Here is a 25733-nt window from a genome sequence, read left to right as displayed (position 1 = left end):
ATATCAAAAGCGCTGCGTGGGAAGCAACAGGCTCCACCGCCATGTCTATTTTGGGCCAGGAGTACAGGATTTGTAGGAGGGGCCTCCATAGTGAGGGTGATCACATTATGAGTGTTTGTGTCCACATCATTATCACAATGGCAACCCTGTATGCCAAGACAAGAGGGGTTGCCAGTACCACTTGTGGGTTAAGCGTTTACTCTGTGATCTTTACTCAGTGAAGTCCCTGAGGTTTAACAAGACGCTGCAGAGGATGTTGCAGCCTCATTAACGCTCCTGTCGGGAGCTTGGAGATCACACTGGCACTACCCCCCCCCTTCTTTAGGGGAAGAGCAACGTACCTATGTGTTGGCAACACTGCCCATCAGAGACAGACTGGGCCGTCAGGTGCTGCTGCATTCACCACATGCAGCCCAGGTTCATCATACAGGATACAGACTTGTGAGCACCTGAGGAGAAGGTACTCGATGCACGGCTGAATACTTCCATACCATTGGATCGGGTAAGACTGGATCTGGGCCTTTCGGAGCCCAGGGAACTTGCTGTGGCATCATAGACACTTTTGACTAATTCCTAAACAGTCAAAGGGAGAACTCCTGAGTATAAACTAATAGTTTGAATTCCCTGGATACAGTCACAAATGAAAGGGGAATGACCTTGAACACATTGCACAAAGGAGGGGCGGGCTGTCTGATAACTACTAGAGCCCTTATCTTCAGTGGGATTGTGCTTCTGAATGTCGTCTACCTTTGCATGTGCAGAGTTAGAAATAAAATACTTTGTTTTTCCAGAAAATCGAGTATTGCACTGGACATTTATTTCTTAACTGTATTGTTTTCACTTTGAGTTCTAAGTTATGTTCACTGACCTACATCTAAATATGCTTTGACTGCTCATCTACAGCTACCACTGAGAGTCAAGTGCAGAAGGAGTACTTGGTCGAGATGCTCAGGATCCATAGTGTGTAAATCTAAAATCTTTCAAAAAAGCTCTACTAAATCCATTTCAACACGTGTGAAAAACATGTTTTTTACGTTTTAGAAGCTGCATCAGCATATAATAGTAAGTCATTTTTATAATCATACTTTTGGAAAATAAACAAGGAGTTATAGTTGAAAAAAGTGATCCCCAAGTGAGAAAAGAGACACCACACCATAAAGCAATAAGGAAATCACTTATAGTTCTGTGATCTTTGGTGTATCTCACAAAGACAGCCTCTTCTAAAGTTTTAAAGTATGCTTGTCAATATATTGATTCATAATTCAAAACATAATCGAAGAGGTCTTGTCTGATTAACGTGTCAGTGGCGTTTCAACCCTCATGCTGGATACTATAGTCTCATCAGGATAATAATGACCTGGGGAATGATGAAAGGTTGGAATTATTAACCCCTTCGCTGCCAGGCCTTTCCTCCCTCAGGTGCCAGGCCTTCTTTTGGCTATATGGGATAGTTTGCCCTTAGGCCCTCATAACATTTTGTCTACATAAGCTACCCATGTCAAATGTGTGTCCTTTTTATCAAACATCCTAGGGATTCTAGAAGTACTCAGAGTTTATGAGTTCCCCTGGAGGAGACCAAGGAATTAGCCAAAAGACAGCAAATTCTTTCTTTTTTTTAAATGGGAAACAAAAGGCTGCAGAAGAAGGCTTGTGTTTTTTTCCCTGAAAATGGCATTAACAAAGCGTTTGCATGCTAAAATGCTCCAAAACACAGCATGGACACATCACATTTTCCCAAAGAAAACAGACCTGTTTTTAGCAAAGTGACTAGCTGTGGATTTTGGCCTCTAGCTCAGCTGGCACATAGGAAAACCTACCAAACATGTGCCTTTTTTAAAACTAGACACCTAGAGGAATCCAAGATGGGGTGACTTGTGGGGCTCTCACTAAAAAATGCCAGATCCGCCCCCAAGGCGGGAAGAAATGGCCAAAAATAATTTGCCCCCAGGGGAGCGACCCTTGCCTTATGGGTTGCTCCCCTCCATACAAAAAAAAAAAAAAAGTAAACAATCCATGCCATCTAGAGTTTTTTTGCCCACAGAGGGGGCAGAAAAGGCCTTCAAAAAATTCCCCCACCCCCCGGGGAGCGGCCCTTGCCAAAGGAACCCAGGAAGCGGCTTTGTTACGAATCTCAGAGAGCAGGATCTCTAACCCCAGGGATTCAGATTCTTGTCTTGTGGTGGCAGGCTGGTTGTGAGCAGCCAGCAACCATGCCAGGGTAGTTAGCTTTTGAAGGGGGCACCTCTAAGATGATCGCTGGGTAAAGTTTTTTAATATATCCAAAAACTGGTATCAGTTTGGATTTATCATTCTGAGTTGTTTGATACCAAACAACCCAGGGTTCAGGGTAGCGATCATTTAGCTGTGAAACTCATACTGACCAGTGTCCTGCACATACATTAAAATGGCTGCCCTGTTTACTTACTATGTCCCAGGTTGGGCAAGGACACAGTAGGGGCATATTGCTCATGCATCCATACCCACACATACCATATAGTGCACCCTGCCTTAGGGATGGAAGGCCTGCCAAAGGGTTTACTTACCGATAAAGCATACAGTGTATAGTGGACAAGGCACACAGGCTGTGTGCCATGTTGAGTTTGCCTTTTAGGGTTGCATTAGAACACTCATCTTGCAATGAAAGTGCTAGGTGCTTCTTGATATATGGCCCTAGACGTTGGCACAATATGTGCTGCTGCCCTTAGGGGTGACTTATAGTGGCAGCTGAAGGCGTTGCCAATTGTGCAAATGCATTACAACAGTTTTCGGGAAAGAGATCTGACTCAGGGAACCTGTTTAGCAGGGGCCCTGGGCACTAACAACTTTGAGGCTACATCATCTACCAGGCAAAAAGTAGAGGGCTAACCACAACAGAAAAGGCATTTTCTCACAGTTGTGATGCTACATTGATCATGTAGTCATTATGGAACTTTTATAATGTCAATCATAGTGAGCCGTCATCAATATTAGGGTCAAGTGACAACACTTTCATGGAAGATTTAGAGTCAGAGGTCACAGGACACTTTCGGTGATGTCATTAAGGTCAAAGGGTCTCAGATGTCACTGCATTATGGTGAATCAATGCCCATGGAGTTCAGCCATCATTTTTAGCTTCCAACACTTAAGCTTATCAATCGACCTGTTTGAAGCAATGGTTCAGAGTAGCAGCAGACATGCTGTTTGACTGATTCTAGTGCCTATCAAAAATAATTATCACTAACCATCCCCATCCTATAAAACACCTCCACTCCAACTTTCACCATCCCCTTAACTTGTCTTTTGTCTAAACTCTCCCCCACTTGTTCCTACTTTCCCTCCTGCTTAACCATCTCTATGAATGTTTAAAATAAAAAAATTAAAAAAAATTAAAACACGTCTATGGCATGTGCCCTTCACCCGCTTGAATCCCAAAGTGACAGCTCTGAAACCCACAAATCATTTGAACCAAATTTTACAAATTTTATTCAACACCTCCCAATCAGCTCACTATGCTGCTGTACCATAGTACGTGGTGGACCTTTCCATAGGCTATGCCCTGGAAGAGTGTCTTTCCCGCACCAGATGAGGTAACCGGGTTACTTGGTGACTGCACTGTGTTTTTCATTCTAACTGCTAACTACTATTGTGTGAATTGCTCCTATGCCTTCATCAGTGGTCATAAATGACGTAATTTACTTTACCAGGAGTAAAAGTAATATGTGACGTCATAAGCAGTGTGTGACAGGAGAGCAAGATATAGTTAGCTCAGTTAACTATATTTTGTGGATACTTTGTGGATTTCAGTGTGTTTTGCTATATATTGATAGTTTTTGTATTACAAGGCATAAGTATAGTCACACTTTAACCCTTGTTTTTCCATTAATTCTTAGGTCTTCTTAATGTAAGCTAAAATCTCTGAACCTGATTACGATCTTGAGGGATGTAATACTCTGTCACAAATGTGACAGATATTCCATCTGTCCTATTAGAATCTTCATAGTGTATAATTGCACTGTAATACAGTGGACGGGATTTCCGTCACATTTCTGACAAAGTATTGATGTCTTCTACTAAGATCGTAATCAGGCTCTTTGTCTCTTGCTTAATTATAATGTCACTTTAACATTTGTTTTTTCAGTGAATTTATATTTAAAAAGTCATAATAACTTTAGAGGTATAATTTTAATTCTCTGTATTTTTTTCTATAGGAGTGTGGTGCAGTAGCTGTGTGCTAGACTTACACCAAGGCTGAACTAGAGTACATATACTTCGGTTTTGGGACCCTTTGACTGTAGTAACTTTAAAAGTGCAGTATGTGAATAGCAATGATCATACTCTTTTGGTGGTTGGTGTTTGTATTTGCCTGTCCTTCGCTAAACATATCCTTACCACTCTCTAAACCCCTTGGAGTTAAGTGTAAGTATTCTTCATTTCCCAGCCAGTCCTTCCTCTCCCTCCTACATGTCCTACTAAAATGAAGATCTCCATGTGCGGAGAGGAGACTGCCAAGCAGAAAAGATAGGAGAGGCGGGTAAATTAGTAAACATCATTTTGTAATATGTGTATAGTCCTAACTTGAGTATTTTTTCACACACCACAAAATGCATTTTGTGAATAGACCCCCATGTGTCAAGCGATAAAAAGTACACAAATACACCAAAGACCAAAAGTAATAGAGACAATGCATTGCGGGTATATTGTGTCAGAGTTTCATTGGGGTGAGCGCCCCAAAGAGAGGGACACATCAGCAACTGTGGGTCATAATGTGAGCAAGGAACGCATATGGGTGCTGCAAGAAACTGGGGTGTTGGTTGACTGTGGTGTGAGCTATGGTCAAACAGCAACCACAGTCCTTGCCAGGATGAGTCACAAGCCAACCCTGAATTAGCCTGTGCTCAGTAGCTTAGCACCGAGCAGCCAGGCTTAACTTAGAGGCAAAGTGTAAAGTATTTTTGTTTCAAACAGTAAAAAAAAGTGAAAATCACCACACAAAAAGGACCTCACACCTTGTTAGGGAAACAGGGTAATCGTTAATAAATAAAACAAGACCAAATGACAAAAATGGAATCACTAGAACAGAATATATGCAGATTTAAAATGTTATTAAAAATAGCACCAAAAAGCACGAAGAGTCAACTGTGGATTTCTGGTTGCGCCGGACCAGGACAAAGGGGAAAGTTCAAACTGTGTGGTCCAGCCGCAGGGACTCAATTAGGCCAGCTGAAGAAAGTACCTTAAAATCCTGGTTTGCAGAGTGTTGCAAGTATCCGCATCAAAGATGCCTTGTGCAGCCAAAGCGATGCATCAGTTCTGAGATGCGATGAGGCTGCAATGCAAGTTCAAGTATCATCATCGAGGATACCATTGATGGGGGCCTGCAATGCAAAGTCTGGCATCGGGGATGCATACACAGTTGAGGGGACTGCATGTGTTCTGAGGAGCTGGGAGGATGCGATGCCCAGTGCAGCATTGAGGCTGCTGTTGAGGGAAGATGCTAGGGCGTGCACCGAGGATGGGTTGCATGGTTGCAGTTCTGAAGAAGCTGTGGGCTGTGGCGGTACAGTGGGTCCAGTCTATGCAGCAGCAGCAATGCATCAGTTCTGCTCAAGGTTGTGCTGCGCAGCAGAGGAGATGCACCAGTTCTGCTGAATCCACAGACTCTAGCAGAGCACCTAAAAGCCCACTCCCAAGGGTCCAGGACTGGGGTGTTACCACGTGGCAGTGTAGAATCACAGATGGCAGAGTCCATGCGCAGGTGTAAGGTTGTTGGAAAACTGTTGTGTCCCTGAGGCTTCAGGTGAGAAGGTCAGCCAACTAGCCCTTGGAGTAACTGTGGGGTTCTGGGTTTAAGAGATGCAGGTCCAGTCCTTTTCACCCAGACAAGAGGGCAGCAGGGCAGCACTGCAGAACAGTAGTCCTTCAGAGCTGCATCCAGCAGAGTGGCAGTCCATAGAGTAGCACAGCAATCCTGCTTTCTGGCAGAGTATCCACAGGTCCAGAAATTAAATGAGGAGTTGGTGTCTGCAGTTCAGTATCTCTGCCCAATTGTGCCTTTGAAGTGGGGAGACGTTTCTTGAGGCATGCCTATGAAATGTAGAGGTGTCCTACCTTCCTGGCCCTGGCTCCAGGCTAACTACAGGGGGTGTCCAGCCCTTTGTGTGGAAGCAGGGCATAGCCTACTTAAGTATAAGTGGAGCTGTGCCCAGCTTCTCCCTCCCTTCCTGTCAAAGATGGATCATTCAGGCACACCTAAGCTTGCAATTGACTGCGGCTATCTAGAAGGAATACACCCAGTCAAGTGACCCAGAGGCAGGCTAGAGGTACCAAATAGCTAAGGCAGGAAAACTTTCTAAAAGTTGTAATTTAAAATCTGAAATTATGATTTTTATTACAGTTCCAAAGACAGCAAACACGAACTTGGTACCTGTTCCCATTTGAAAATGACAGCGTATGAAATGTAATAAGGTAAGTCCAATACATGCTATGGGAGAGGTAGGCTTTTCAGTAATGAAAAATGTAAGCGTGTTTCACTATCAGGACATATAAAACTAAAAAATACATGCCATCCTTTTGAAATGTACTGCACCGTACTCTCTGGACTGTCCAGGGCCTAACCTAGGGGTGACTCATATATATATTAAAAAGGAAGGTCTGGGCCTGCCAGAAGGTTTATTTTGCCAAGGCGACGTGACAGTATAAAACTATAAAACTGCACACACATGGGCTGCAATGGCAGGCCTGAGTCATGTTTAAAGTGCTACATAAGTGGGTGGCACAATCAGTGCTGCAGGCCTACTAGTAGTATTTGTTTTATATGCCATCGGCACAGGTAGTGCCACTTTACTAGGGTCCTACAGGTAAATTATATATGTCAATTGGGAGTAAGCTAATCTTACCACATTCTAAGGAGTGAGCACCAGCACTTAAGCACTGGTAGCAGTCGTAAAGTATGCAGATTGGTAGGGCCAGCAAGAAAGAAGTCAGGAAACAAGAAGGTTGAAGGCAAAACGTTAGGGGGAAAATCATGCCAAGAATGCCAGGTGTAACAGGTGAATGGAAACTGGGTGCTACTAGTGGGCACACTGATGTGCAACAAATTTGTAACATTTGAGCTTTACATTCACCTTCTACAAATATTGGGGGTCATTACAACCCGGCCGGTCTTTGACCGCCAGGGCTGTTTTGGAGGAAGCAGCACCGCCAAAAAGCTGGCGGTGCTTCCAGGGGAATTACGACCGCCGCAGTTGCACCGCGGGGACCAGCGGTTTACCGCCACATTGGTCCAGGCGGTTTAAATCCCCCAGGGCAGCGCTGCTTGCAGCGCTGCCCAGGGGATCACGAGTCTCCCTCCCGCCATGAAAAGGCTGGCGGAAAGGGGAGTCGCGGGGCCCCCTGCCACGGCCCCATGGAGCTTTTCACTGTCTGCTATGCAGACAGTGAAAAGGGCGATGGGTGCAACTGCACCCGTCGCACAGCTGCGGCTCCCGTGTTGCGGCCGAGATCCCTGCTGGGCCGGTGGGGATCTCATAATAGACCCCGCGGGAGTGCGGTCGCATTGGCGGACACCCGGCGGTTTAACCTTGGCGGCGGCCTCTGCCACCCACCAAGGTTGTAATGAGGGCCATTGTCTTCTTGAAGATTAGCATTAAGCCCAACCAGTGGCCTGAAGCACCTGTTCTGAGAGCAGGTTGGGGTGCATATATAGATGTGATGGCAAAAGAGAATGGAAAGCCCATCTCCATTCTATTGTGAAAAAGGATGAAACATTTTTAGGACAATGTGGTGTTCTGATGGAATCTAAGGAGTAGCAGAGTCCTGAGAACCAATATTTGTCTAGTGTCATTGGTATGACTGAAACAGCACTATCTTAAAAGCGGTATGCAATGGATTGCATGGTAGGTTAGCAGGCCACATTGTTAAATAAAATTCAAATGGAAAAGCATTACAGCACCAGAGAGTAACAGTCGCTTGTTGGTCCCCTTTTGGTGATACGGTGGAAGGGGAGGAGTACCTCTAATAAGCAAGTTTGGTTCTGTGTATGTACAGCAGTATAAACCATGCAAGTACATCTGCACTGAACAGTCTCATCTGGCAACACGTCACTCAGAGTGTGTAGTAAGTATGTAGGACATGGTATATCACCATTTACTTATTTGGGATATTGGAAAGCTAAACACTGTCTGATATCCTCAGGGTGCCTCGGGTGTGGGTACAAATAAAGAAACGCAAGTAGTGCTTTTGGGAACCTGATGAAAAGACAGGTAATCCTTCTATTAAGGCTGACATGTACTGGGCTCTACATTTTCATAAGAAGAGATGAAGTCTAAAAGAAGAAAGGGGGATATTTAGTGTTTGGCGGACATGATACCCTGCCACAAAGGTGTAAACTCAGGCAAACGGTCATGTTTCTGTTGGTGGAGCCCCCTGAAAGCTCCCCCAGCGGACATCATAGACTGCCACATCAGACTGTTTAGGTACCTCAGACCATCTACCCTCTTTGGGACGCTCATTCGGATGTACCTTTATCCTGTTCAGGACTGGCAGTCCTGAACAGGAAGAAATAAACATAACACCCACTCACTGTAAGAATTTTCCCACGGTCTCAGGGACTTTACTTTTTTTTGTTTTACCAAGGAAAATAAAATGTTGCTGGTGACTGCATGAAACATGGTGGCTTTTCAGCAAACTTATAGTGCCTACAGAGAAGCTGCCATAGCATAGGTTTGTCTGAAGGCACAGAGATAGTTACCATGCAAGTGGAGATCTTTAAAAATGGCAGGTTGTAGTCTACCAGTGCATAGGAGTACATACCTTTGCTGCCCTGGTGGGATGCACTGGTGGGATAGAATAGAGCTCTCCAAACTCTAAATAACCTGAGGAGTCGTAAAAGGCATGCTGATATAAAGCATCGGACCAGTCAGGGCTACAAGTAACCAACAGTGGAGTAGTAGCTTGAAAAGGGCTAGATCATGCAAATACTAGGAGGAATATGTGAAATAATCTTTTAAACTTGACAAAGTCCTCCTATAGTCTTAGAAGCAGCTGCAATGAGTTTTCATTGAGGAACTGTGAGAAAGTAGCCTCTTTCTAGCCTTATTACCCCCACTTTTGGGCTGTTTGTGAGTATATGTCAGGGTGTTTTCACTGTCTCAATGGGATCCTGCTAGCCAGGGCCCAGTGCTCATAGTGAAAACCCTATGTTGTCAGTATGTTTGTTATGTGTCACTGGGACCCTGCTAGCCAGGACCCCAGTGCTCATAAGTTTGTGGCATATATGTATGTGTTCCCTGTGTGATGCCTAACTGTCCCACTGAGGCTCTGCTAACCAGAACCTCAGTGGTTATGCTCTCTCTGCTTTCCAAATTGTCACTAACAGGCTAGTGACCAATTTCACCAATTCACTTTGGCATACTAGAACACCCTTATAATTCCCTAGTATATGGTACTGAGGTACCCAGGGTATTGGGGTTCCAGGAGATCCCTATGGGCTGCAGCATTTCTTTTGCCACCCATAGGGAGATCTGACAAATCTTACACAGCCCTGCTAGTGCAGCCTGAGTGAAACAACGTCCACGTTATTTCACAGCAATTTACCACTGCACGTTAGTAACTTATAAGTCACCTATATGTCTAACCTTCACCTGGTGAATGTTGGGTGCAAAGTTACTTAGTGTGTGGGCACCCTGGCACTAGCCAAGGTGCCCCCATATTGTTCAGGGGAAATTCCCCGGACTTTGTGAGTGCGGGGACACCATTACATGCGTGCACTATACATAGGTCACTACCTATGTATAGCTACACAATGGTAACTCCGAACATGGCCATGTAACATGTCTAAGATCATGGAATTGTCACCCCAATGCCATTCTGGCATTGGGGAGACAATTCCATGATCCCCCGGGTCTCTAGCACAGAACCCGGGTACTGCCAAACTGCCTTTCCGGGGTCTCCACTGCAGCTGCTGCTGCTGCCAACCCCTCAGATAGGTTTCTGCCCTCCTGGGGTCCAGGCAGCCCTGGCCCAGGAAGGCAGAACAAAGGATTTCCTCTGAGAGAGGGTGTAACACCCTCTCCCTTTGGAAATAGGTGTGAAGGCTGGGGAGGAGTAGCCTCCCCCAGCCTCTGGAAATGCTTTGATGGGCACAGATGGTGCCCATCTCTGCATAAGCCAGTCTACACCGGTTTAAGGATCCCCCAGCCCTGCTCTGGCGTGAAACTGGACAAAGGAAAGGGGAGTGAACTCCCAGGGGAGGTTCCCAGGGCTCCTCCAGTGTGCCCCAGACCTCTGCCATCTTGGAAACAGAGGTGTTGCTGGCACACTGGACTGCTCTGAGTGGCCAGTGCCAGCAGGTGACTTCAGATACTCCTTCTGATAGGCTCTTACCTCTCTTAGTAGCCAATCCTCCTTCCTAGGTAGCCAAACCTCCTTTTCTTGCTATTTAGGGTCTCTGCTTTGGGGAATTCTTCAGATACCTAATGCAAGAGCTCACCAGAGTTCCTCTGCAACTCCCTCTTCACCTTCTGCCAAAGGATCGACCGCTGACTGCTCAGGACGCCTGCAAAACCGCAACAAAGTAGCAAAGACGACTACTGCAACCTTGTATAGCTTCATCCTGACGGCTTTCTCAACTGTTTCCTGGCGGTGCATGCTCTGGGGGTAGCCTGCCTCCTTTCTGCAGCAGGAGCTCTGAAGAAATCTCCCGTGGGTCGACAGAATCTTCCCCCTGCAACCACAGGCAACAAAAGACTGCATCACTGGTCCTCTGGGTCCCCTCTCAGCACGACGAGAGTGGTCGCTGGAACTCAGCAACTCTGTCCAAGTGACTCCCACAGTCCAGTGACTCTTCAGTCCAAGTTTGGTGGAGGTAAGTCCTTGCCTCCCCACGCTAGACTGCATTGCTGGGTACCGCATGATTTGCAGCTGCTCCGGCTCCTGTGTACTCTTCCAGGATTTTCTTCATGCACAGCCAATCCTGGGTCCCCAACACTCTAACCTGCAGTGCACAACCTATTGGGTTGTCCTCCGGCGTCGTGGGACTCCCTTTTGTGACTTCGCATGGACTCTGGTTCGCTCTTCTTCCAAGTGCCTGTTCAGGTACTTCTGTGGGTGCTGCCTGCTTCTGTGAGGGCTCCCTGACTTGCTGGGAGCCCCCTCTGTCTCCTCATCCAAGTGGCGACATCCTGGACCCTCCTGAGCCACAGCAGCATCCAAAAATTCTAACCACAACCCTTGCAGCTAGCAAGGCTTATTTGCGGTCTTTCTGTGTGGGAACACCTCTGTAAGCTTCTTCACGACGTGGGACATCCATCCTCCAAAGGGGAAGTTCCTAGTCATCTTCGTTCTTGCAAAACACCAAGCTTCTTCCATCCAGTAGCAGCTTCCTTGCACCCTCAGCTGGCATTTCCTGGGCTCCTGCCCACTCTCAACACTGTCGCGACTCTTGGACTTGGTCCTCTTGTCTTACAGGTACTCAGGTCCAGAAATCCACTGTTGTTGCATTGCTGGTGTTGGTTTTCCTTGCAGAATCCCCCTATCACGACTTCTGTGTTCTCTGGGGGTTGTAGGTGCACTTTACACCTACCTTACAGGGTCTTGGGGTGGGCTATTTTTCTAACCCTCACTGTTTTCTTACAGTCCCAGCGACCCTCTACAAGCTCACATAGGTTTGGGGTCCATTCGTGGTTCGCATTCCACTTTTGGAGTATATGGTTTGTGTTGCCCCTATGCCTATGTGCTCCTATTGCAATCTATTGTAACGTTACACTGCTTGCATTACTTCCTTTTGCTATTACTGCATATTTTTGGTATTGTGTACATATATCTTGTGTATATTTGTCATCCTCATACTGAGGGTACTCACTGAGATACTTTTGGCATATTGTCATAAAAATAAAGTACCTTTATTTTTAGTATATCTGTGTATTGTGTTTTTTTATGATATTGTGCATATGACACCAGTTGTATAGTAGGAGCTTTGCATGTCTCCTAGTTCAGCCTAAGCTGCTCTGCTATAGCTAGCTTCTATAAGCCTAAGCTGCTAGAAACACCTCTTCTACACTAACAAGGGATAACTGGACCTGGCACAAGGTGTCAGTACCTCTGGTACCCACTACAAGACAGGCCAGCCTCCTACAGGAACTCATAAAACCACAAGATTGACCACCAAATTACTTGCATTTAGTGGGTTGAGTAGCTAAAAGTCATCTCTAACTTGTGGTCAGTTGGTAAGGGCCAAACAGTTGTGTGAGACAGTTCTGAGATCAAACAAGGAGTGCTTTAAGCACTTGACAGACAGTTAGGAGGTTGCTCTATTGTTTAACTGGAGCAAATGAACATCCTTCAAACCCACACTGATGTGGTCATGTTGAATCAAACTAAACACCAGGCATGTTGCATTATTTTTAACTCTTTGCCATTTTGAGAGCAAAGCAATTGGGATTCCATTCTATAAGCTGTTATAGTTCTTTAGTTTGGACAAGACCACAGTGAGGATTAGCAAGATTGTTTGAGAGAAGACTAACATCAGAAAGCTCTTTGTAGACAAAGGAGATGGGATGTATTTTGGAAACCACATGTGATATGGAGATTGAAAAAACTAGGTTATTGGTTGAGGTGGGTGGAACCACCACTCAGGCAACAACCAGAATCCTTGCCAGTGTGAACCACAAAAGTCCCTAAATTAATCTGTACTTAACCTCTCTGGTAACTTTGTACAAAGCAGCTAAGCTTAACCTAGAGGAAAAGTGTAAAAAGGTGAAAACACAACACATTAATAATCCCAAAATGATTGGGAAAACTTGATTATATTTTAATAAATAAATTCATATACAACAAACATCTAATCAGTTGAATTGGAGATATGAAATTTCAATCATATAGGACAAAAATAGCATTTTGAAGTTCAATGTGCCAACATCACACTGCATTGGTTTTGATGAACCTTTAATTGAGCCTGGAGGAACACACGCTGATATTAGCCAAGGTTCCAGGATATGAGGAGGCACCTCTTGGGGATAAGGGACTCACTCCAGCAGAGGAAAGCAGATCTCAAGCAGGTCAAGTTGCTGGGCAGTTGTAGGGAGGCCTCCAGAGCTTTCTGTGTCCCCACAACTGAGTGAATCAGGTAGCCTGGGATGAAGGGAGCAGGTTTAGTCTTCCTTCTCAGAGAGCAAGACCGCACCCTAATGCAGCAGGGAAAGTCCTCTGGTGGCAGCAGTGCAGTCCTCTAGCGTGCCAGCCAGTTCTTCTTCCGTAATGGCCAGAGGTCATGTATTAGGAGTGTACTATGGAGCGGCTCAGGGAGTCCAATATGTATACCTGGTGCCAGCCTTTATGTGAGGGGGAAACAGTCAGATACCACAATTACCCAACAGAGAGTGACTAACCTGGGATAACCAGTCTGGCAGGAGTGATGCATGATGCTTGTCCTTCCACACCCTCTGATTGTTAAGCGAGTTGTACACAGCATTCATTCTGGAGGAATGCCAAGGGGAATCAGGGAATGAGACAAAATGATAAAACAGCAAATTGCTCACTGTATGACAGCTTTTTTTATATCACCCTTCAGGATCATCTATCATCTAACTCTCAGTGTGCACCAACAAATATTTAGTTGTTTTTAAAAATAAAACCTTTACATCTGTTGATTTACAGTTTCAATCTCTCAATCCAGACATGATATATCTGTCAGTTCACATGAGCATCATTTTAAACATTAGTTTTTTCTCTTCTAGGAGTTTTGTCACTAAAAGTAAACTACTATCTAGATTTGGCACATGATGTATGTTTTCCTTAATGTCTCTCTCTCGTTAGCACATATTGCACAATTCAACATATAAAAATGTAGTCCCATGTAAATAATACAGTATCTTGCATTTGTGTCCACTAATTTCTTTTACTAAGGCTCAATCATGATTCCTTTGTCTCACATTCCTGACTTGCATGCACACATGAAGGAAGGAAACATTTAGAGGCACATTTATCAAAACATCACACAGCGCAGTGCAGCAAGTCAACTTCTTTTTGCACATTCCCATGTCTACCGCTTATGGTAAATCTGGGAATGTGTCAAAAGCTGTGGGGTTGCATGGGAACACCCATGCACCACTCGTGTAATACCTCCCCAGAGCAGAGTAAACGCAACATAGCGATTCGCACTGCATTACTTTACTCTGGATTTATCAAGCCTCTCAGGGCCATCCAATGTGGCCTTGCATGGCTTTATAAATTGCATTTGAAGTGTTGCGCCCCTTCTGCACACCATTGCATGGTTCAAAAGCAATGCAGCCCTTTAACAAATCTGCCCCTAAATGTACTTAGCTTTCTCTTGTCTCTTTTATCTCTTGCAGATCATCATGAACTCTCTCCAGGAAGTGCAAGGTTCACAGAGAAAGAAGATTTCTAGTTCAGTGGGAGAAACACGGGTGATGTCTTCAGTGGAACTCTGGTTGCCTATCAGAGGGTGTGTTCTAAGGGAGTGGTATTTATACTCTCCTGAATTCAAAGATGGTTGTCACCATCTCATGGCTGTTTCCAGAACCATCTGGCTTGGTCTGGAACATTCTAGCTTGTTCCAGAACATTCAGGCTTGTTCCAGATGGATTACCAGATGGATTACCATTTACTGTTAAAGTCTATTCACTGCCTTTTTTCAGAACCGTCTGCTTTGTTCCTGAACATTCCGGATTGTTCTAGATAGATTGCAATGAGCTTTCAAAGTCTATTTATCAGTGATTCGTTGACAAACTTGGTTTCTTTTGCCAACAGTCTTAAATAATGTTTTCTTTTCATTACAGTTCTATTACATTTTAACAATTGTGACTACCCTCTGCCTTCAAAGCTTTGGGAACAATCTCTTTGCATCTACATGAATGTCTCCAAAAAGACCAATCCCCTGGGATGGTCGGCGAAACACCTGCCATGTAAACTGGGTGGCCATGACAGCAACCCTGACCCTGTTCTTGCCCCACATCTGGTTCTGTAAGTAAGTAAGTAAACACACAAGCTTTATTCGGTCAACATAACCATCAAAGCTACCATAAAAAAACACAATTTAAAAACATAAATAATAAAAAAAAAACACAGAAGGAATTTCAAAAATCATCCGACAATTACAGTAAAAATATAAACACTCCCACTTCATGTACATGGCATACTTATTTACAAAGATTTCGAATTCTTGAAAAAACGAGTACGTATATACCAAGCAGCCACAAGGAACTTGCTGACCGCAGTGATTAAAATAATTGAAGTATCACTTTTAAAAATCTGAAAAAGCAATATGACATTGTCTTATGCCCATATTCCAGCAGATTGCACAAATCCACTTACACCGAGGAATGGAGTATGCCGGACAAAGGAACATAAAATGTTCAATAGATTCAGTACAATTGCAACACACAGGGCATTGGTCAGATGTTCCGGCAATCCCCTTCTCCTTGTTAAGGACAACAATGGCAGACATCCAAAATGGAATCGAGCATACAAATTCTTCCCCAATGTATCAGGTATGAGATCTACATACGGTTTGAATTGGGGATCCCACTTAAAAACAAGACCATTAGGCCGCTTTCAGAATGGATTTATGGTTTCTCCCTAGGTTCTGTGGATTTTCCCAATAGCATCCAAGCCCCAAAATACGAAACCATTTTGACACATGCCTGAACCATGGAATGGATACTACCTTCGGTCTTCTCAAAAGATCAAGAAGGGAGTCCCTATATACAATAAGCTCAGGAGTGGTCCAAATCCTTAACAAAGAAGAAAAGCAGGGGTCTCAGGGCTATCAAATCAGCAACACGATTGAACCCGAGATCCAAAAGAAACGGGATCAAGGGTGTACTGCAATTATTTTCACCCACAGATAAATTATTGCTATTGTAAAACCCCCACACCTCGGCACCACAGGCGGCCACGCCCTGCGCCTTGGCCAAATAGATCTTAATGGCAAGAGATACTTCTTTTGTTACAGAACTTTTATAGAAATGCAGGATAGCGCCTGGCCTCTGCTGAAGACGTGCCACACTTTTGTTGATCTGGTCCTCCCATTGTAGATTATTTGAAATCCTCACTCCCATATAATCTATTGAACTAACCTTACTTAAAGGGGTCCCATCTAAAATAATAGTGCATTTCCTAGTTTTTCCTGGACTAAACACCATTAGTTTAGTTTTACCAACATTCAATTCCAGGCTAAAATCTGCACAATGTGATTTAAACCTATCAACAAGAATTTGAAGACCCATAGGGGTCTTAGAGATAAGTAAGGAGTCATCCGCAAACAGTAAAATAGGAATTTTCTGCGCATTTAGAGAGGGGGCATCATTCTGACAAGAAGACAATACTTGTACCACCTCATTTATAAACAAGGTAAATAGGGTTGGAGCCAGAACACATCATTGGCGAACCAACCTCTGAATAGGGATATGATCTGTTAGTTCTCCCTGATTGCCCCATCTCACTTGGGCATATGTGTTCTCATGTAACTGCTGTAATAGGAAAGTTATGCTATTAGGAATACCCATCCTATGTAACACTTCCCATGGTTTTTCTCTAGGGACCATATTAAAAGCGGATTGTCAATGGTTTTTAGGAGTGCGCAAGAAGTTTTTAAAACCGAGTTTTAAGGAATATAATATTACTAATCGGGATTAAGCACTTAGGCTACTTATTGATATGAGATTTTTAAATGTAACTTGTGCACTGGGCCTATTTTTAGATGACTTAGGAAGGGAAATATTCAGATTTATAGGGGTCAATAGAAGGTAGGGTATAATGTGGAATGTAGACTTTTAAATGTTAAAATTGATTACTATTATATTGGTTGATGATTTTAGGAAATTTTCTACGCTAGGAGAAGGTAAGAAATAATACAGAGAGCACTTTTTATTGAAGAAAAAAAAAGCACTTTATGATAAAGTAAGGACGGAGCTCTTTTAGAGCTGTGTAGGGGTTAAATTGGCCGGCATGTTGCACTTTATGATCCTATAAGAACTTGAATTATGGAGGAAGTAAAAGAAAAGAAGAGCTTGTTTATTCTAAAATGAAATTGGTTGATGGTATTCTAGATAACCTCGCTACGCATAACAAGGCAAGAAATAAAACGTGGAGCATTCAAAAATGGGAAACTGCATTTATAAGATCGCAAGGACTAGAGTCTAATTAGAACTGTATGTGGGATAATTTAAGTTGGCACGCTGCACTTTCAGGAACTGTAAGAACTTGATTTTTAATCAAATTAATTATGCAACTAGAGTTGGTTAATAAGAATTATCTAAGAACTCTGGGGGTCATTCAGACCTTGGCGGACGGCGGAGGCCGTCCGCCAAGGTACCGCCGACAAATGACCGCACCGCGGTCAAAAGTCCGCGGCGGCCATTCATACATTTCCGCTGGACCGGCGGGCGCTCTCCAAAAGAGCGCCCGCCGGCCCAGCGGAAATGCCCCTGCAACGAGGACGCCGGCTCAGAATTGAGCCGGCGGAGTTGCAGGGGTGCGACGGGTGCAGTTGCACCCGTCGCGTATTTCAGTGTCTGCTTTGCAGACACTGAAATACTTTGTGGGGCTCTCTTACGGGGGCCCCTGCAGTGCTCATGCCATGCACTGCAGGGGCCCCCAGGGGCCCCGCGGCACCCCCTACCGCCATCCTGTTCCTGGCGGGAGACCCGCCAGGAACAGGATGGCGGTAGGGGGTGTCAGAATCCCCATGGCGGCGGAGCGCGCTCCGCCGCCATGGAGGATTCTCCCGAGCAGCGGAAAGTCGAGGGAGCACCGCCAGCCTGTTGGCGGTGCTCCCGTGGTCGGTGACCCTGGCGGTCACCGGCCGCCAGGGTCAGAATGACCCCCTCTGTGTGTTAATATAACATGTAATTGTAAAGTTTGATTGTTTTTATACTTTTAAGGCTTATGCCAAATAAAAGGAATTTTCTGAAAAGCGGATCAAAGGTCCACAAAAACAACATATAAGTTTTGCTTAGCAAGAACTGTATGTTTCCAATATAGAATCATCAACGTAAAAACCTGGTCTATCATACTGGTTTTTGGGCAAAAACCCACCTGTAGTGGGGAAAGCACCTGATGGTCTTGAATCTAATCTGGTTCTGTAAAATTCTACCCTTCTCCTGTCAATGCTGTAAACTACCTAGGGTGACAATAGGCTGGTATCAGACTCCTTTATGGGTGCTGGAGGCAAAGCCCTTTGAAATGGAAATGGGACTTGTCATAACCACCCATCCTATCCACACCTCATCATCTTTGCCTCACTGTCTGGCAGTAATACACAAACTCCAACAGCAGAGCCATTCATAATCATGTGACTCAGGATACTGGCAGAAGGCACAGATGGTAAGGATAGAAAATCCAAACTTTCTAAAAGTGGCATTTTCTGAATTGTGATTTAAAATCTGATTCCACCATTAAATTTAAAAAAAAAATCATTTGAGTCTAAATAGCATATTTCTATCTTTGCAGACTTTAGCAGTTTTTCACTGCCAGGACTTGTAAAATGTATACACACATATCCTACTTTTTAAAATACCATGCACCCTGATCTATGGGATTTTCGGTACTACCTTTGGGGAAGCTTATAAGAGTTACAAATGCATGTTAAGACCTGGCAAAAGGTTTATTACGCGAGGTCAGAATGGCAATTTGAAACTGCACTACAGGCTGCAGTGGCAGACATTAGACATGTTTCAAGTGCCACATCAGTGAGTGACACAATGCAGGCCCACTAGTACCGCTGAATTTACAGATTTTCCAAATCAGGGGTATTTTTTAGCTTGCCTTCACCTGCCTGTAGTCAGATGTGTTGCATTGCATGTTAGATCTGCCTTTCATCTAAACACTTCTACAGACAAAATGGCCAAAATAGTTGCAGTTATGTCCCACACAAGAGGCATGCTGAATGCCTAGTGGCGCCTGGACCCAATGTGACTCCTTTCTCAAACCAAGGTAGAAACTGTAGCTTTAGGATCAGTAACTTATAAACCAGTATGAACTTGGCAGAGTGTGTGGGATTTACCCCTGTGCTGCTTTCAGGGCTTCACACTGTAGGTTTTTAGGTCTGTCCTGATGGCCGCCATAAGTGGATAACCTTCTTAACCCACAATACCCATCTCAAACAAAAATTTGGGATTGTAGAAATCGGTGTGAACTGCACTTGCCATGTAGCAGAGAGAACGGTGACAAATGGAAAGGATGAACCAACTAACAAATTAAAAGAAACAGGTTTTGCTTTAGTGAGGTGAAGTTGGCAGCAACAATTGGAGCCTGCTCTGAATTTCAAAGCTAGACTGTTCAGGCTGGCAACTTTCTAGGACACAAGATCAAATCCAAAATATCGGAAGATAAGTAGGTATAGATTTTCTATAATTAAATTCTCATATATATAACTGGATGATATATATATCTTCAAGGTACGTGGATGTGGAGTTAGGGACAATAGGCCCATATTTACACATTTTTAGCGACACATTTGTGCCGCTTTTTGAGGCAAAAGCGGCGCAAACTTACAAAATACAATTGTATTTTGTAAGTTTGTGCCGCTTTTGCGTCAAAAAATGACGCAAATGCGGCGCTAAAAAAGTATAAATATGGGCCTAAATCTATACTTCTCTATAGGCACTTACCTTCCTGTATTTTGCCCCTTTTGATTTTGAGTGCAATATTCTTGGGCTTGAAATGCAGCAGCATGGCAGTAATAATTATGTCTGGATACAGATCTTTGGTCCACTAAAAATGCTGAAGTTTGTTAAAAATGTGTCAACTACTTTACATGGCAGGTTTTTTATGCTAATCCTAGAAAGACCCTTCTTATTACAAACTGGTGCTTCCAGAGGACATCAGAAGCTTCTGTTGTTGAAGATTGCCCAGTAACGCCGTGGCCATGAACTCTGTAGGTGACTAGCAGAAGCACGAACCTTTGTTTGTGGAAAACCTTCCCGGAAATGTGCTCCTTGTTTGTTGAGAAAAAGAAAGAAAACCCAAGAAAGCCATCTTTGTATTAATTTTTTATTGTATCGTCATCTCAGCTTGAAAAACATAAGCATCCTTATACAGTAAAAAGTACCAAAAACATTTAGGATTTTAGAGTTTATAGAATGACTTCGCAGATTAACATTAAAGCGCACTGAGATCTCTGCATTCCAGAGACGATTTCTATGTTATCCTGCTGGAAGGAAACTCCTGGACGCAGGTGTTTAGCTATCACTGCCAATGGAGAGGCAGACGTAAGTCACACCTAGAAAGCTAAATAATGGTAAAATCATCCTTTGTAGTTTACATTTAATGGGAGACATCCCATAATGGGCTAGACCTCGGTTATAGTAATGCACTATCCTCCTCTAACTTCGTGTCCGATGCTTCACTCAGGAAAAGGATGAAAAAGGTGAATTTTGTGCATTTTTTAACAGACAGCTATCACTGTAAACTGCCCGGCATTGCTGCAGATTCTCAGAATGCCAACCTATTTTTTACGTTTAGAGTTGCAATTTGTTCTCTTTGCTGTTGTAATTGGGGTCTCGGTCAGAGCTGCGGGCTTCTTATCCTGTAGGGCGGCCGCGGTTTCAATACCACACTACCACACCGATCATGGGACTGTTCTCACCCCCCATAAAGACCTGCTGCTGCAAGATTTGTGCAGCCTGCATTTATATGTATATATTGGTGACATCTTCCTGTGCATTTGTTTGTCCACTCAAGGTGCACATAGCTGAAACCTTTTAGTCGACCAGGCTGAAAAGTTTGTTGCTAAGCTTGAGATCCGTGGACAACGTCAGTTCAGGGTCAATCTCACCAGGGGCATTTCATCGTTACTATTTAGAACATGTTATGTACATGCTCACTGGGACCATTGCAAGTAGTATGTAACTTACAAATACTCTAAGAAATAGCATTCATCAAAACTGACTCACGGATCATCCATGTTCCCTAGCTGTAAAGATGCTGCTAGGAACTTCGAACAAGCAGTTGGCAAAATATGGGCAAGCAAAGTAGCCTTTGAAAATATGCCTCTGAAACTAAGAGTTATAGGCTGAGTCTGCAACTTAAGAGTACCTAGTTCAAGAGCTGCACTGCCTATAGGAACTGGAGTAGAGAATCATTTGCACATCTTTTCAGAATGTCCACCTTATCTTCAAGGAAGGCCATGAGCCCATGCCACATAAATGATATCGGAAATCTATGTGTATTTAAAACCACATCCCCTTCTGTTCTATTTTGGCATCATGTGTCTTCTACCTGCAGTAAATCCGCTTCTAATCTATGCTGACATCACCTCTTCATCTGTGCAGCACATCAATCTTCTAACATATATTGCCTTCATGTTCTTGTGCAATTATTGAAAGGTACTAAATAGACACAGGTTGACACAAAGGACAACTGATGATTACCCCTTCAATCTAAATCAATGCTAGCATGATGTGCATAATGTTCATAGCTTCACAATAGCGCCTAGTTGCAGTATAATTTGTACTACATGCTATGGAACAAATACAACCATGTTCATCTAATTCTAATCTAAATCTGAGATCTGATAGCTTATTGGTTGTCCATAAGAAAATATTTCTAGATAGCCTGCACTCACTATAGACCTGAGTCTTAGAAGGAAAGCATTAGCTATGGGAAGAGCGCCTCAATGTAATGCCATCTGCACAACGCTTGAGAGGGTGCCACGCCCTTTGTTTAGGAATGTTTCACGCCGTCTGAGCAGCGGAAGTGCTCAACTTCTACCACAGGGCCATGTGGACAATTCAACGTTGGCTCGTTACATGGTTGTTCATTGACACAATTCTTGGAGGCGATTTTCACGATCTGGTCTGCAAAGTGAAAGACAGATTGGTCAAAGCATGGTTTGGAGGTGCAGTTTACACAGTCTGATGTCAACACTGGATCCACAGAATCTAAGCAAATGTATCACAAGCACAGGAGTATCAATTCCACATACAATTCCACTTGTATAACAGGGTGGTCAAAAAGTTCAACCGCACATAAACCATACACCCTCTTGATATCACCAACTTCTGGGATTTCTTAACCAAAGTCATGAGAACCAAGATCTAGGAGTAGATGTTTGTGAGGCCTCAAAACCAGGCTGCTCCAGTCTGGCTTCAGATCCAGACTTCCTTCATACCCTGTGAAACATTAGCCACAGCTCTAATGATGTAGAAATGTGTTAGAGTGATTGCCGTGCACCCCAAATTGAATCGGCATGACTTGGAGAACATGGTAATGTGATGATGGTTATGGACCAGCAGTTCCAAAGAAACTATAGTCAACAACGTTTTTGTCACTCTTTCAAAATCTTTACAGTGGAAAATGTCGCAAATGTCTTCTAGAACAAAATATTTGGTATGAAATAAGGTGCATTTGTACAATGACGGAAACACTATGGTGCCTGCAACAGCTAAATATAAGCGAAGGCACTGGGTTGATATAAAAAAAAAAATGAACCAAGGGACTCGTCTCTATGAGACTAACCAATTCATTGTTTTAGGAGGTGTTAGAAATAGGGTTTCTGGTTGCCAGAGTATGCACCCTATACAGAGAGCACCACTCTAGTCAGGGTAAGTCAGATAAACACTGTAAATTAACGTGTGCTCACCCTCTCGCAGCTTGGCACAGAGCAGGCAGACTTAACATAAGAGACAATGGGCCTCATTATGACCCTGGCGGGCGGCGGAGGCCGCCCGCCAGGATCCCGCCCTCCAAATTACCGCGCCGCAGTCAAAAGACCGCGGCGGGTATTACGAGTTTTCCCCTGGGCTGGCGGGCGGTTCCAGTAAAACCGCCCGCCAGCCCAGGGGAAAACGACCTTCCCACGAGGATGCCGGCTCGTAATCGAGCCGGCGGAGTGGGAAGGTGCGACGGGTGCAGTGGCACCCGTCGCGTATTTCAGTGTCTGCAAGGCAGACACTGAAATACTTTTCGGGGCCCTCTTACGGGGGCCCTCTTACGGGGGCCCCTGCCGTGCCCATGCCATTGGCACGGCAGGGGCCCCCAGGGGCCCCGCGACCCCCCCTACCGCCATCCTGTTCATGGCGGCTTTCCCGCCATGAACTGGATGGCGGTAGGGGGGGTCAGAATCCTCATGGCTGCGGAGCGCGCTCCGCAGCCATGGAGGATTCCAAAGAGCAGCGGAAAGTCAGCGGGAGACCGCTGACTTTCCGCTTCTGACCGCGGCTGAACCGCCGCGGTCAGAATGCTCATTGGAGCACCGCCAGCCTGTTGGCGGTGCTCCCGTGGTCGGTGGCCCTGGCGGCCACCGGCCGCCAGGGTCAGAATGACCCTCAATGTGTAAAGTATTTGTGCAACACCAACACACTGTTACATAATGAAAACACCACTAAATGACTCCACACAGGTTTAGAAACATAGAGAATATTTATTTGAGTTAAACAAGGCCAAAACATCAATATGCAATCAGTGGAAGTAGAGATATGCATTTTTTAAAGAATAAGCCTAAAATAGTGCTAAGAAGTCATTAGCGGTCAAAAGGTTACTTGAGTTTGTGAGGGGCAGGTGGAAATCTAAAGTTCAGGCTGACCGCGATGGAGGGTAGGCCGGCTACAGAATCGATTCAGTGTCTGCTGAAAAAGTACCTTTGATGGAGCAAAGGGTCAACACTGGGGGCACAATGCAGTGATATTTTCCATGCAGTCAGGTCACTGCGCTGTCGTCGGGCTCCACTGAAATACAATAAATAAGTACACTGTTCCATATATCTAGGGGAACATTAATGTTCAGGAGCAAGAGCCCTCACACATCCAAATGGATGTCATGCTTCATCATCGGGTTGCTCCTCGTCAGACTGGCAGTGCAATATCTGACGGGCTCCCCGTTAGGGGGCTATTTGCTGGAGATCTTTTTGAAAGTGGCTGCCGTAATGATCGTAATGGTCAGACACTAATTGCGGCAGGAGAGTGAACGAATTAAAATTGGTTCTTAACTCCACAGAAGTCTGCTTTATTTAATGTATCAAAAAGAAAAGGTTAAGACCAAGATTAAAAACATAGTGAAAGTGGAGAATGAGGATTCATGCTCAACCACTTTATAACGAAGCCTGGAGATCTGGGAAATTATCACCTGACCCCTAAGGTCTGGCCAACATGTTTCGCGTATTGTGGTCTATACAGATCCTATAACGCTTCTTCAGGACCTACAATCAAATAAACTTCTCCTGACTGTATAATAAGTGAAGGGAAAACTACCTAGTGTGTGTATGAAAATGTATTGCAGTCACTTATATTTTAGTAAACTGTCTATCAAAAAAGTGAAACAAAAAAGGTCGCCCTAGAAAACAATAAGTACAATATATATAATCAATATACACAGTTGAATGAACATAACACCCGTGATAAACCAGTGAGCAAAGAGGTGGTGGTCCCTAGTATTTAGAGCAAGTAGAATCATTTGCTTCCCATCCCTCTTCATTCGGGGGGCCCTTTGGGAAATAGCATGCCCCAAACAGTCACTACTAGTGGAAATTCAAATATAACATATTGCATTAGAAAATTGATACAGTGTATGTTATAATCTGACTAATATAGTGCTGTATATGCTGCCACAATAAACAATGCTACATGGGTAAAGATACTGTTGTTACGCTGTGTCCGCTTGCCTAAGTTAGGAAGGGATGAACATTCACTGAAAGGCAGTAAAGACAGGGTGGGGTTTGAACACAAATGCTTCTTATCCTGTGTGGCGGCTCCTTTCATAAAACTGTCATAAACGGTAGGTAGGGGTATAAAAAACATTTTAATTAATGTCAACCAGCTTTATTTCCCAGTTCACCGATGCCATAAATTATAGATGCATCCTTTAGCTCTTTCTCTAGCTACGTGTCAATCTTAGGCATGTAGTCAATGGCGACCTCACCAGACTACAGTTAATGACAGTGCCTCTAGAATCTAGGGAGTACCTTCACGAATGTTCCCAGCTCTCCAAGAGGCCAGAGATAGCTCCATGCAGCGCCTGAGGAAGATAGCCTATTGCCGGTCATATGGAAATTTTTATGAATGGGGAGGCATCTGAGAGCAAGAGGAACAATCAAAAACAAGCGTGACATACGGCGTGAAGCGTTCAAACACTTCGTCAAGCAATGCTTATGGGATGGGTATGTATTACCAAGTCCTTGATATTTTGTGATCGTTTAAATGTGAATAGAGGTCTAGGGATGGAATTGCCCCCACTTGTGAGGATCGGCCATCTCTTGTTGATCAGTTTTTTGATCAATAAGAGATGGCCGATCCTCACAAGTCCCAAAAGGATTGCTCAGACACAATCGACCCTTTGGAATCTTCCCCCTGTGATAGGGCATTACCCTTGTGGACATTGTAATGTTTGCCCTTTGACTAGCCATGTCAAGACCGTCGAATTGGAACCGATGGGAGTCACTCTGAGTTCAAATAAGATGTGTCCAGCCCTTGTCCTCAGGAGGGCAGAGATCAGCAGGCAGAAGGTCAGCTCAGCAATGTAGAGAAGCAGTTTCTCAGAACAGTTAGTCCAAGCAATGTGTCAATCCTTACAGCAAGGCAGTCTTAACTCCAGCAGAGTTTTCCCAGGTCCAGTAGTATACCCAAATGTGCCTTCGAAGTTGGGGTGACTTCAAAATAGGGTCTTTGAAATGCACAGAGATCATTTCCTCTCTTCCCTGGATCCAGACTACCAATAGGCAATAATCAGCCCTTTGTGTGGGTACAGGCCCTTCCCTATTCAATTGTGTCAGCTTCCTTCCACCCTTCCAGCTCAGGAAGGCC

The 25733-nt window shown here is 44.3% G+C and overlaps 1 protein-coding gene and 1 long non-coding RNA gene across 2 annotated transcripts in view; one reads left to right on the top strand and one right to left on the bottom strand.

Annotated features, from left to right (window-relative positions):
- Positions 1–15108, top strand: part of LOC138247455 (uncharacterized) — a 209661-nt gene extending 194553 nt beyond the window's left edge. The window contains exon 3 of the long non-coding RNA XR_011194510.1: positions 14328–15108. This is a non-coding gene — a long non-coding RNA (uncharacterized lncRNA). The remainder of the gene's footprint in view (positions 1–14327) is intronic.
- A 5041-nt stretch (positions 15109–20149) lies between these two features.
- LOC138246604 (phospholipase A2 inhibitor and Ly6/PLAUR domain-containing protein-like) overlaps positions 20150–25733 on the bottom strand; it is a 30478-nt gene continuing 24894 nt past the window's right edge. Inside the window, exon 5 of the mRNA XM_069201301.1 lies at positions 20150–21794. Within this exon, the coding sequence (XP_069057402.1) occupies positions 21661–21794 (134 nt within the window). The 3' untranslated portion in view covers positions 20150–21660. The remainder of the gene's footprint in view (positions 21795–25733) is intronic.

This window comes from Pleurodeles waltl, chromosome 7 (genome assembly GCF_031143425.1).
Source record: "Pleurodeles waltl isolate 20211129_DDA chromosome 7, aPleWal1.hap1.20221129, whole genome shotgun sequence".
Classification (NCBI taxonomy): domain Eukaryota; kingdom Metazoa; phylum Chordata; class Amphibia; order Caudata; family Salamandridae; genus Pleurodeles; species Pleurodeles waltl.
Note: the sequence above shows the minus strand (reverse complement) of the source record. Positions and strands in the feature narration are given on the sequence as shown.